Raw genomic sequence first — 12,432 nt, 5'->3', positions numbered from 1 at the left:
CATAAAAGTTTTCGATCAAGCTGATCTTTATTTTCTTTTCCTTTCATCTGGGTCTGTATGACCTAATCAATAGATTGGCTGTCAAATAAACAGTACAGTGGGCCTTAGGAGTATTTTAATGGTGGATATCCAATCAATATTGTTTTCCTGTGGTGTGGTCCACCTGAGATTTATATTCCTCTAATATTTGGGATCAAGCCCTAAAATGATATTTAAAAATGGATGAACGGAATGGATGAAACAAATAAGTCATGGTGGGGCCCACAGAGCACCGACCACAAGCCACGGGCTGATGGCAGCGGTGGCGTGTACATGACCTATTGACCTCCCTTTACAGGCGCGTAGAGCTCTACCAAGGCTTTTCATGTATGTGTTTCCACATTTTATACAGCTAAACAGTCAAAACTCATCCACTGCTCCATGGCAAGGATGCAAAGTCAATCCAGACCGTGATAGTTGATTTCCCTGGTAATAGGACTGGACGGAAATCTCATTGATCCATTGATCGTATCCATCCAACTGGTGCCCAGAAAATGGACGACCGAAAGGGAATTTGTTCAGTGATCAATGGATACGGTACCTACCGTAAGTGTGAGGCTGATCAGTAACTAAAATTTATTAATTTGTTATAAACGCACACCATAAAAACCTAATCCGCACATCGTTTCCCGCCTCTTCTACTCTGTTCTTGCAGCTCTCTCTCTCTCTCTCTCTCTCTCTCTCTCTCTCTCTCTCCTGCATTTTTACAAACCCTTGCTTTCCTTCCAACGAAAAACCTCATTCCAGAAGCATTTCAGCAAAAAAAACAGCGCCCGAGCTCGATGATTGGCAGCGAACGGTACGTGATTCCCGCGATTTCTATATGATTACACTCCAATGCGATCGATTTTCTCCTGTCTGGATTTTTTCCACTTCGATTTCGTCTTCCTTTCACTTTTCAATGAAATTTCGAACAAATCATCTTCGTGTTCGTTGATCTTCAATTGGTTTTTGGGCAGTGAAGAAACCCTGGAATTAGAGGAAATCGGAGCATGATAAGATCGGATCGTGAAAATTCCAAGAATTTCTAGGGATTTCATATAATAAAATCGCAATTACCTAAAATTGAATGCTAAAATAACAGATCTGAGAAGTGAAGTCATTCCCTACCTATGTAATTTTAGATCTGATGAGACTGGCAAATCATTTTCTTGCTTTTTTTTTTTTTTTTTTTGGTTGTGCTGACTCGAATGTGTTCATGAAGTTCTCAGCTTAAGAATGCCGAATTTCGAGAAAATGTTGCGTGCTTATGATTAAATCGGCTCACATTATCGGTGTTTTTCTACATTAATTTTCTTTTCCCTCTGTCACGTTTCATATTTGTTTTTGATTTTTTCAGGTTGCTGCTGCTTGGTTTTCTGATTTCCAGTTAAATGATAGCAATTGATTCAATGGAGCTTGATCGGGTAAGAAATGTACTTGAAGTAAGGGATCCTGGAAAACAGTCTTTAAGTTCTCATCATAATACAAGTTGCTCTTCAGGAAATTATCACTTGCAGTCGACCTGATTGTGTGTGGAATTCAAACCGTGCATCTGATATTTCTCCTCATGTTTACCGTTGAGCCCAAAATCAGCCTTGTACAAAACTCAGATGGTCCACACTGCAGGGAACAAAGTAGAATCATCACAAAACCCTCCAAATTCATTGGAATGGCCTGATTTTTGGCGTGTTCCTTCATCCTGGTGGTGCACATCATATGAGTGGAATGGATGGGATATTCACAACATGGGAGGCCGCATGAGATCTGGAAGTTTCTATGGTGGGCGTCGCCCTCCCCCATGTTCCCCATTGTTCCATATGGTGTCACCCACCTGAGTTTTCGATCAGGTTGATTTTTGGGCTCTGGGCCTAACATGGGGTACACCAACTGGTGGACGAGTTATTCTGCATGCACATCATGGTGGGCCCCACACAGCTTGACCATATGTACCATGTGATTGTTCACTTTCTTCTTATCCTTTGTTATCTCATGTCAGTGAATGTTTACCTATTTGAGCTACATTCTCCTTTTATTGAGCTATATATGTATGTTTTCATTAATATCAACTATATTTATCATGTCATTTTTTGGTGTTCTCTGATTTGTGCACAACACAGTGATTTGTATTATGTGTTCTGCACAAGAATAGGAGATTTTCCCACAGCAATCTGGGGACCTTGGTTTTTATCTGGCAAGTCCATCTTCAAGAAGCCACTATTTGAAAATCACACTGATTGGATGTTCCTACCCATCCCATTGGTGGATTTTCCCACTGAATGGTGGCCATTTCAAAATTTCCCTTTTCATCCATTTGTAGGTTATGGACTTAGCTCCAGGTCAGTGGAAATTTTCTGCCTTGACCCATTCACTGCAGGGCCCACCAGATGAATGATTCGCATCCCAGACTGTCAAATTTTGATGCATCACACAGGATAATAAATTGACATTCTGCACACAAATTAGATTGTGCTGTTATTTCTTTATCAAGTTCTAGTCAAGCACACCTTTCTTAGCTCATAAACAAAGCGTTTAAATTTTCCTAATGGATTTTGGATTGTCTTGTATGCTCCCATTTTTGTAAAAATATTTTGTTGCACGAAACTGCAATCAGCTAAAAAAAATGTAGAAAATCAGATAACTCATGGCTGAAAATTTATTTAGGATCATATGGGCAAATGCCAAAGTGTTAGCAACAATTTTTATCCAAGTAACCAGTCTCGGAAGATCTCAATTGGAATTACAGTAGAAGCACCTGCGAAGACCAGAACTGAAGCTAGAAAGGAAGGTAAAGTTGCATCACGGACGATGGAGAAGAAAGTTACTTCTTCTCAAGGAAAAAGCATGGAAGCAGACAAGGACACACGGTTGAAATCTGTATTAAAAGGGAAACAAGCAGAAGTGCCAGACCAGGAGACTGCAGCATGGTTTTCTACGCGATCATTATATCAAGAAACAGCAATAACAAACACAGTTCAGCTTTATGCAAGTCGAACTTCCATTTTACAGTCCAGTGATGGTTTGCATAAGAAATTTGATGGTGTTACCTATGGAAGGAAGACAGAGAAGAGAGAAAATGTGGAAAGGGTGGAAGAATTTGCATTTGCAACTACACAGAAAATGCATGTGTCAGATAAGGGAGCGGAGGGAGAAAAACTGGAGACAACGGCAAAGGGAAATGAAGCTCTAAGAATGAAGCTTTGGGAAATATTTGGGACCTTCACAGAATGATCAGAATTTGAATTCACAGTCACTCAAGGTGGAAGTTAAGAATTTAAAATCAGGTAAAAGGGGGGATTGTAAGGGTGTTTTCGTCAAACCTTGGAAGAATTCAGATTCCATTGAAACTGATTCTGAAAGTCCTAACCAAAATGCTTTGAGACCTTTTACTCATTCTTTAACTCAAAAGAAAGCTGTGAATAAAACGCAGCGGAAGTTGCAGCATGAGATCAACAAGGGTGTGAATGTGGTACTTACCTCGAGTTGCTTTAAACTGAAGTGTCCAGAAAAGAACGTCTTTGCTTTTGATGAAGCAGAAGGAAGAGTGGGAATCTTACACTGGACTGCCAATGGTAGCTCCTCTTTCTGTAAAAGGAAGAAGCGTGGGAAACGGAGTACTAGAATTCAGGCCCCTAGGATCTGCCTCTCTAGGAAACCATTTTGTAAGAAGAGTTTACAATCCCCTGCAAGGGAAAAAACACCCTCACCACCTGAGAAAACAGCACCAAAGGTTGATACAGAGGCATGCTTTCACAGTCCCCCATCGCAGAGCCAGAACAATAAATATTCCCTGAAACCCAAGAATTTGTTCCTAGAAGAATTTCAGGATTCAAAATAACAATGAAGACAGCTCCAGAGGAACATTTAAACAGTCTGCAGTCACCAAAGAATGCAAATCTTGAAAAGAAATTTGGCAGCTCACCAGTTCCAAAGAATGCAGACCCACAAGAAGATTTCAACAATCCCTCACCAAAGAACACACACGCCCAAGAAAAGTTTGGCAGTTCACCATTACATAATAACACATACCAACAAGATGATTTTGACCATCCGACATTTACAATGAATACACCAATGGAAAATGGCATTCCTAGCCCACTGTTACCAAAGAGCACAACCATGGAAGAAGTTTTTTACAGTTCAGCAGCATCCAAGAAAAGAGTCACTGCAGAAGGATTTTGTAACATCAGAACTTTCCAGCATTCGAGATGGGGTTTTGTTGGATCAGATATGTACACAGAATCCTCTGTATCCTTGCTGCTTTGCAAGTGCTTGATTTCAATCATTTTGAAGCTGGTATATATATATATATATATATATATATATATTTCCCTTTTGCATTTCCTTAATGATTCTTCAGGATGATACCAGGGAGTTTAAAGGGTCACTCACCAAGGAATCATTACCATTTATGGAAAAGAAAGATGCAAAAAGGAGGTCATCTCTATCGTCAATGGAAGAACAGATTCCTGAGAGTTCAGAATGTGATGAACTCATTGACAAAGGTTACAAATATGCTCCATGCATTTACATGCATAGATGCGAAGATACATATGGATACATAGATATAAATGCGTACTATTTGATTTTTGAAGGATGAAACATGCAAGATGTCACTTATTCCCTAATCTTTAGGGTCTCCCTTGCATTTATTGCGCGTAGTGGCACCATTGGCACCATTCAATTTTGGTGCTGATGGATGTTCTCAAATTTTCTACTCAGCAATATAGGAAATGCAGACGAACGATAGTAGATGATGGAAACTTATGACAAACATTCACAACAAGAGAGGAAACCAGATAAGTGGGTGTTAGAGTTTCAGTGGTAGATGCAGATGACAATAAGGAGAGCTCAATTGCATATATCATTTGGGAAAAGATTGTGTGCATTCAGCATGTGGTGATAGTTGGTATGCAAATATCTCCCACCATCCAACAATGGAGGGTGGGAATGTTAACATGCATTTCAAAATGGACTTTTGAAAATCAAAGTTTGAAGTTTTTTGTTGGGTCCTGCCAACTATCTTTAAATGGTGGGAAATAATGTATGCATCAAATCTTGGTGCTCTCTGGGCATATAGAAGTCATGTTTGTATCATTTTGAGGGTACGGTGCAGTACAATAAAGAAAAATAGCTGAGTGAACTTTTCCCAAACAGACAAACTTCAAGAATGCTCATATTTTGGTATTATTTTAGATGTATGATTGGTTCTTGATTGAATAATTCTTCTTTTACATTTGAGTATCATCATCATCATCATTGTAGCCTTGTCCGATCTACTTGGGGTTGGCTTACAAATCATTTTTCACCAATCATTCTTATCTAAGTGCATATCCTGTTTTTTCTGTCTCTTCTCCTTTCTTTCATTCCATGTTGCCCAGGCACAACAAACCAATGGTATGTTGCACATCGTAGTCACAGAGAATCAAATTCAACATTTAGTACAGTATGACTACATGGTACAAAGTAAGATGTATCTTACGTACAATATAATGAACCATGCTTAGCCTCAAAAAAAATAAAATAAAATAAATAAATAAGAAAAGGAAAAAAAGGAAAAAAAGAAGAAGAAGAAGAAGAAGAAGAAGAAGAAGAAGAAAGACCATGCGACATGCATATGAATTATGAAAATCTAACATAACATTGTACCTATATACGTTTATTGACATTTAGTTGCAGAACATCCAGCAAATTGCAAACATGTTTATTACATTCCTCATTTCCATAAGACTTTCAGAAGTTTGCTAAGCCCACATGCAAGACACATGCCTATATGGTATACATGTGTGAGATCTCAGCTTTTCATCAGGTGGGTCACACTCTTTGGATCTTCTAGTTCCATCAAGTGGGTCGCACTGTTTGGATCTTATGGCTCAAAACGTTGGCCATCTAATTCATCATGTGGGCTGCAGTTTACAAAACAAATGGATGTATAGGACAAATTAATTTATTCATCCGTTCGTTTTGTACAATGTGGCCCATGTGAGGGATGAGATGGCACGGTTTTATGGCCAGAAGATCTAGACAGTGTGGTCACCTTATGGAAAACTTCAACCAAAACACTTTTGCCATATTGGCATGTATGCGTGTTTGTGAATGGGCAAGGCTCAATGCAAGTGAAATTAGCAAACCTCAATCGTTCAAGCTTTTTTCCTATATTGATTGCTTCAATACGAATTACCTATATGCCCCTCCATGATATGCATATCTTGCAGTTCTTTTTAAATCCATGTTAACCACCTCATATGTATCTGGAACAGATGCAAACACTCATTAGCAGGCGTCATTGAGTTTCTGCATTCTCTCTCTCATCTTTAAAATAAATAAATAAATAAAATAAAAAATATAAATAAATAAATTTTGACAGGACCTTTTATGTGAATTTCTGAAATCTTCTAATCCAAGTGTTGTGAATGTTAAAAACTAAAATAATGAGAAAATGGGTCACAAGGATAGATGCTTAGTATAATACCCCATGTGATGTGCAGGTTTCACAACAAGAGAGAAATGGCCTTCAACAACTGGTAGCCATGAGAAACCCCCATTCATGCTTCGATGTAGCAAAAGGCTCCACAGTCAAGAAGACATTAAACTTTGTCAACTCAGCCCCACCTCATCCTCCTCGAAAGGCACTTCCATTACTTTATCAAAATTCTATGTCTAGAAGTTGTGCCTTACTATTTCTTTGGACTCCAAATCCAACATTTCTTCTGTCTTCCCACAGAATTCTTAGTAACTGAAGAAATCAATAGGTTCCAAGGAGCTTCAGAGCAAACCCAAGAAAATGGCTTGGGAAGGTTGTTCCTTTTCTGAATAGCTGATTCCAGTAACTCAATATAATCTCATTTTAAATCTGCATCTCAACAATGGCATTCAGGTAAACTATATAGTTGGTTGATAATAACCCTGCCATGTCAAAAGGCACAAAAGTCTGTAGTTTATAAAATTATCCTTCTTAAAAAAATTAAAAAAATTCTGGAACCTGTGGCTTTATCCTCTATCATGTGGTGTTTGGTTTATTCATTGTCTCACATAGCAAGGAAAGCTTATGGGTTGATTTTGTTTTGGTGCACCAGGGCCATTGAACAGTTTGCATTGGTCTTAGAAAGATATAAAACCAAAATGAAGTCACAGACAAGCAAGAAAAGCTCTGTGATTCTGGCATCTGTTGCTGACAGAATTCATTTTCAGCTGCAGGGGGTTGTGTCACAGATTCAGGCAGATGTGTAGGTGTTTCTACATTCAATTTTTTAAGACCATATCTTTTGTAGATGAATCATAGGGTCCTGAGCCTCATCAAATGTATGGTTTCCTGATGTATAGGATTCCATACATGCGGGGTCCATGGTCTGGTGAGCCAGATCTTTGATATGATGGGCCCATGCCCCAAAGATGTGCTGGACTGAAAGATCCTAACCCTTCGGTCACCGGCATGTTTTATGTTGATTATGGACTGTTGTGATATCCTTTTCTTTTTAAACCATCCATTATGGGCCACTGATTGCATGGTTGGAATTCTCCTATACAGGACTATTTTCTTTTGGGTAATTCTCCATCCACTGTGGGGTCACAATCATCCAGATCAAGAAACAGTGTGCTCCACATGCACATCAGCAAACTCCACGTTTTCTGACGTTCAGAATATATAATTCCACTCGTCCATAAGCCTCTCGGTGTTAACCATTTATTTTTGCAGAGGGAAGTTCACAAACCTCAGCAAATCCAAGAGAAAATGCTTGGAATCGAGATTCCAAGGTACAAAATGTATTTCAGAGCAAGTTGTCTATGGAAAACAGATCTCTTGGTTAGCTTAAATGCCCCTTTAAAATTCTATCTTTTGATTCCTTTCCCATTTTCATTAGACTAAAATTTCACTGTCATTACCAACACGCCTCTACTCCTGTGACAAACTGAAAACCTGTATCAGGACACCTATCTGCCAGGCTCTAAAAATATGGTATATGGTTACAAGTCAATGGCTACAGCGCCCATCCACATTCGTGTGCATCTGTACCCCTGCATGCTGCCTGAGTGCCTTATAGCTGCAGTTACCCTTTAAGAATGCGCATAAAACTCTGTAGAGTGTGAGGTCATTATAGTCATTTATAGGTGGTGTTTGGTAAATTCAGTAAAGTTTATGCCCCTTTCATAAAAAGTTTGATTTGGTGAATTGATGCAGAGAAACAAGAGCGACTAAAACTCATACATGATGAGTTCAAAGAAGATGTAAATAAGCACCTTGAAGAGTGCAGGATGGCACTTGAAGAGCTCGAAGCATATCATCTAGAAATAAAGGGAAATGCAGAGAGGCAGAGTAAGGGAATCTTATCTACTGTATTGCAAAATGTATAAAGAGTCATGCATACATGTGTATGCAAGATTGAGGTTTGCTAATCATCCCATCCATTTGAGGCAACCTATATGCACACCTCCACTTTTGACAACTTTTAATACACGTGTGAGATACAATTGGTCCATCACATGGGTCCACTACCTTGTAGATGCCCTGACCTGAAAATCAGGCCAGTCCACTCATCAGGGGGCCCATGGTGTTCGAAACAAAATGTAGGTTTAAAACATACTTGACCAGGTTTTCTTTAGCCATCCATTGATTTCAAACCATAGCCAATGTTTTGGGTGGACCATCCGACTTTTGGGTCAGGGCATCTACATGGTGGGATCCACCTGATGGCAAATAGATCCCTTACTGTGTCAGGTTGTCATATGTGCTGTGTAGTTGGGTTGCCTTGTTCACATGGGCAGGAATAGCAGACCTCTATATGCTGTACATCCTTTTTTTATGTTCAGGATCCCTAATCCCTTTTACTTTTTGAGTCCATGACTTTTTAGGATCCTTCCATGCAATAATAAAACTGAAGAATCTTTCATATGCTGATTGAAGCACCAAATTCTAATCCGCTATGTTGATTCTTTTATACCATTCAGAGGCATCACACAGGAAGCTTCTCGTACAAGTGGAAGAGGCAATCGAGATCCAACTTTGTGATGCCGAAAAGAGCATCGCCGCTATCCACAAGGCAAGTTGTCTGTTTACATGTTCTAATTTACTAGGAAGAATCGGACAGGATGCATCTGCAATTGATAGGAATAACCATCCACTATCCTCTGGAACCATGGTTTTGGTGCCAACATGCACCACGTCAGGTGTGGATACTTCATGCTCGGTGCATTGTGGGCCCCACCACCAACTTACATTCTTTGCCTCAGAAATTGTTATTTTCCATACTTGGCTTATGGTTCGAGACCTCGCATTAGTGTTTCTGCTCTTCTTCCTTGCAGGCAGCAAGAACAAAGATGCAGGAATTGAAACATGCACTGGAGGAGTGCTTAAGCGAAGGACTGTTTAGTTGATGGTATGGTTTATGTTGCGGGCAAAAGCTTAATGACCTGATTGTATTCACCAACTGGAGGCTTTTGCTCAGAGATGTGTAGACTTATTAAGAGGAGTGTGTAGATTCTTCGACATGTAAGCCAGATTTCATGTTTTATCAGCACTCCATTCTACTCTGCCACTCATTTATTTTGTTTGTGGTACACTAAGATATCGATGCATGTATTCATGTGGGGTCTACCACCATGCACAGGAGAGGGCCCCGGTTGCCTGATGACATGACTATTGAGGTGGCATTGCTTGGATTTGTATACTAGTTTTCTGTTTACGAGGCACCAAGGTTTTATGTGGTGATAGCGACAAATAGGTAATTCCTAAATTTTTGGCCGTGCAAATTTAGATCAATGATATATTCATAAGCTGATGTGATTTAATCATAATCACATAGAAACGGATACGATACATACCAAACAGGCAGTGTCAACGGTATCTGAAAAAAAGAAAGAAGGAAAAAAAGAGAGAATGAAATGATAATGGGTCGTACCCTTGTAATATTATTTTCATTTTGCATGCCGAACATGCACAGGTCTGCCGACATATTTAGGTAAACACCAAAACAGGTCGAGTGTCTTGAGGGAGTTAAGGTTGCAAGATGTTCTGTTGCTGAAGTATGTTGCAGTCTCTCTAAATCATTGAAGCTTACATGGCGAGGGCACCGGGCATTTAGGTTTTAACTTCAATCTTGGTAAACTTCTAATGGTAATGAGATTTTCAGGAATGAAAATCATGTGATTATGACACGGGAGATTTATCAAAGGTGTGTTTGGTTGTCCCAAATTTCACAAAATATCATGAAAAATTGGGCCAAATCAAACTAATAAATCATGAAATATCATGATATTTGGTGCAACCAAGCACACCATAAATGTAAAATTAAGGTAGGATTGGGACTGTGTGCAACCCATATGAGAACAGGATAGATGGTACTCTCCTTTCTTTGGTAGGTAGTGAGATAACACATGCTCTACTTGAGTTCCTAAAAACCTAAGGGATGTGACACCCAAAATGGAAAAGCATGTTTTACATTTGTTTGATGGATCTAGTGGTTGGTGATCCACGGTTAAGATTAATTAAGAAACCTTTTCGCCTCTTGAAGAGTGGACCAAATCATCCATGTTCTCGACCCACCATCTCCATGTCCTTTCTTGTGTCATTCAATGCCTCTGAACAAGACAGGAGAGTTACTCACCCCTCATCATGGCTTCTAGGTGGGACAGCCTCTCTTATTTTATGTTACACTAGCAATGTATTATAAATGCAGAGTAGCCACTCGGACCCATGATTTGCAATATGTACATCATGACGGTCTATATCATTCAATCCATCAACATCTCCCCCATATCCCACCTCTCTCAGACACGCAAAAGCACACACCCAGGCACGTGAAGCTCACGCGCATTGTCACTTAGGCACTGCTCTACTGCCCTCTCCTATCTCCTCACAGCCACAGGCATTAAAGAGGCCAAAGGTTTCGCCCTCACCCGTTAATTTGAGTCAACATCGCCGCAGTAGTACATGCATGCACCATGAGAAAAAATGCCAATGCGAGGTGGGCCCCACATGGAAAACGCCAATCCGCTAAGTTCGGGCCATGACTCTGTGACCATCGTCCACTTGTCATGCCTGGGAGAAAAAACCTCCTGGCTCTCTGCACCTCAAACTCGATCCCCACCACTAATCTAATCAGACACGTCCCTTTCCCAGGGCTAAAAACAAATCCAAGGGAAAACAAAACATCCACCCATTAAATTACTTTAACCCATGCCCACATATCCGGGTCAAGATCTCACCGTACAAACCTTATCTTAATCCGACCATATCCAATTATAACTATTTTAACTTCCATACTAAGGGTCCACCAACTTTACTAAACTAACAAAAAACCCGGAGGTTCTTCCTTCAGCCCGCTGGATCAGGAAAGGGCGTTTCCCAACAAATACCGGAGTTGCGACGCATCAGGAACTGGATCCAGACCGTTCATATCATGGGCACTGTCCATCACTGGCTCCTGGTTTAAAATCTCAACAAACGGATGGTTCTGTCCATTTGTGCTTCCAATGGACGATCTAGATGAAAACATGCTAAGCAGGAGAAACTGATGGCTGGGGTCGCCCGTTTGGCATAGATTTTGATGGAGGGCCAACAGGATCAGCTAGATAGATGGCATGGATTGAACTCCCCACTTGCCATGTGTCATATATGGGGCCACAAACGTCTTTTATACAACAAAACAGGCACATTAATAAAATAAGATCACCACCAACATAAAAAGCCTCTCCAACAACCTAGCCCATAAAATATTTAAAATAATAATAATATTATTATTAATAATAAAAGATTAAAAACCGTCAAGCTCAATAACAAGTCAATCTCTTACTTAAACCTTTCAACTCATATTTCAAACACTAACTTAAACCTCCACCACATATTAAAAGAGTCTATAGTCTATAACTAAGTATATGCTATGATGGTAGTCCTATTCCTATGCTCGCAATTATATAAGAGAAATGCATGAGTGCTCTCAGTGCACTATAGGTTATAATGCTCCTAGTTGCATTGGGACACTTAAACAATCCAGTCCATTAATCTAGACCATTCATTAGGTTCAACGCATATTTCATGAGGTACCATGCAAAAATCATACCACAATTTTAATAATCTGATCATTAACATTTGATGTTAACGGTCAAGATCATTTACTTAAAATAAGTCCAATCAGCAATTTGATCCATGTATTTATTAGGCTCATCATAGACTGCTTATGATTTTAACGGATCATTTCTGTTAGGCCATTCCAATAGCATCCATCCATGGCTTAGAAAAAAAAAAAGGATGGCTACAAAAAAAAAGATCAATTCAGGATGGATTGGATCATCCTAGTATGATGTTCACATCTTGCCCTTTGAAATGTGTTCTGGACTTAATGGGCGGTTTAGATCGATCAAGTGGAATGTCCAAATGGTAGGAGAACTATAACTGACGGTGCTCTGACTGATAGCAGT

General features: G+C 39.6%; 2 protein-coding genes across 6 annotated transcripts; both read left to right on the top strand.

The window, feature by feature from the left end:
• Nucleotides 1–2,688: 2,688 nt before the first annotated feature.
• On the top strand, nt 2,689–3,856 carry LOC131231734 (meiosis-specific protein ASY3-like). The gene is made up of 2 exons (XM_058228036.1): nt 2,689–3,186; nt 3,269–3,856. The coding sequence occupies exons 1-2, from the start codon at nt 2,689–2,691 to the stop codon at nt 3,854–3,856; spliced, it is 1,086 nt and encodes a 361-aa protein (XP_058084019.1).
• Nucleotides 3,857–3,858: 2 nt separating this feature from the next.
• LOC131231312 (meiosis-specific protein PAIR3-like) lies at nt 3,859–9,703 on the top strand. 5 transcript variants are annotated; one of them, XM_058227465.1, is made up of 9 exons: nt 3,859–4,266; nt 4,379–4,523; nt 6,507–6,647; nt 6,743–6,815; nt 7,095–7,244; nt 7,715–7,773; nt 8,198–8,332; nt 8,965–9,060; nt 9,323–9,703. In XM_058227465.1, exons 1-9 carry the CDS (start codon nt 3,859–3,861, stop codon nt 9,388–9,390), a joined length of 1,275 nt encoding a protein of 424 aa, XP_058083448.1. In that variant the 3' UTR covers nt 9,391–9,703. The 5 variants fall into 5 exon arrangements, 2 of the variants coding, with proteins under 2 accessions (XP_058083448.1, XP_058083449.1); XM_058227466.1 differs by lacking the exon at nt 8,198–8,332; XR_009164284.1 differs by lacking the exons at nt 8,198–8,332; nt 9,323–9,703 and having other exon boundaries at nt 7,547–7,773; nt 8,965–9,038.
• The last annotated feature ends 2,729 nt before the right edge of the window (nt 9,704–12,432 follow it).

This window comes from Magnolia sinica, chromosome 17 (genome assembly GCF_029962835.1).
Source record: "Magnolia sinica isolate HGM2019 chromosome 17, MsV1, whole genome shotgun sequence".
Taxonomy (NCBI): Eukaryota; Viridiplantae; Streptophyta; class Magnoliopsida; order Magnoliales; family Magnoliaceae; genus Magnolia; species Magnolia sinica.
The sequence above is the reverse complement of the archived record's forward strand: the minus strand, read 5'-3'. Positions and strand labels throughout refer to the sequence as shown.

What these genes read in the sequence shown, in the direction of transcription:
- LOC131231734 (XM_058228036.1), top strand. Translation starts at nt 2,689, where the DNA reads ATGGGCAAATGCCAAAGTGTTAGCAACAATTTTTATCCAAGTAACCAG. An exon ending in GAGAAAAACTGGAGACAACG is followed by an intron (nt 3,187 to 3,268) that starts GCAAAGGGAAAT and finishes TTGAATTCACAG; the next exon opens with TCACTCAAGGTGGAAGTTAA.
- LOC131231312 (XM_058227465.1), top strand. Translation starts at nt 3,859, where the DNA reads ATGAAGACAGCTCCAGAGGAACATTTAAACAGTCTGCAGTCACCAAAG. An exon ending in CACCTCATCCTCCTCGAAAG is followed by an intron (nt 6,648 to 6,742) that starts GCACTTCCATTA and finishes GTCTTCCCACAG; the next exon opens with AATTCTTAGTAACTGAAGAA. An exon ending in TCACAGATTCAGGCAGATGT is followed by an intron (nt 7,245 to 7,714) that starts GTAGGTGTTTCT and finishes TTATTTTTGCAG; the next exon opens with AGGGAAGTTCACAAACCTCA.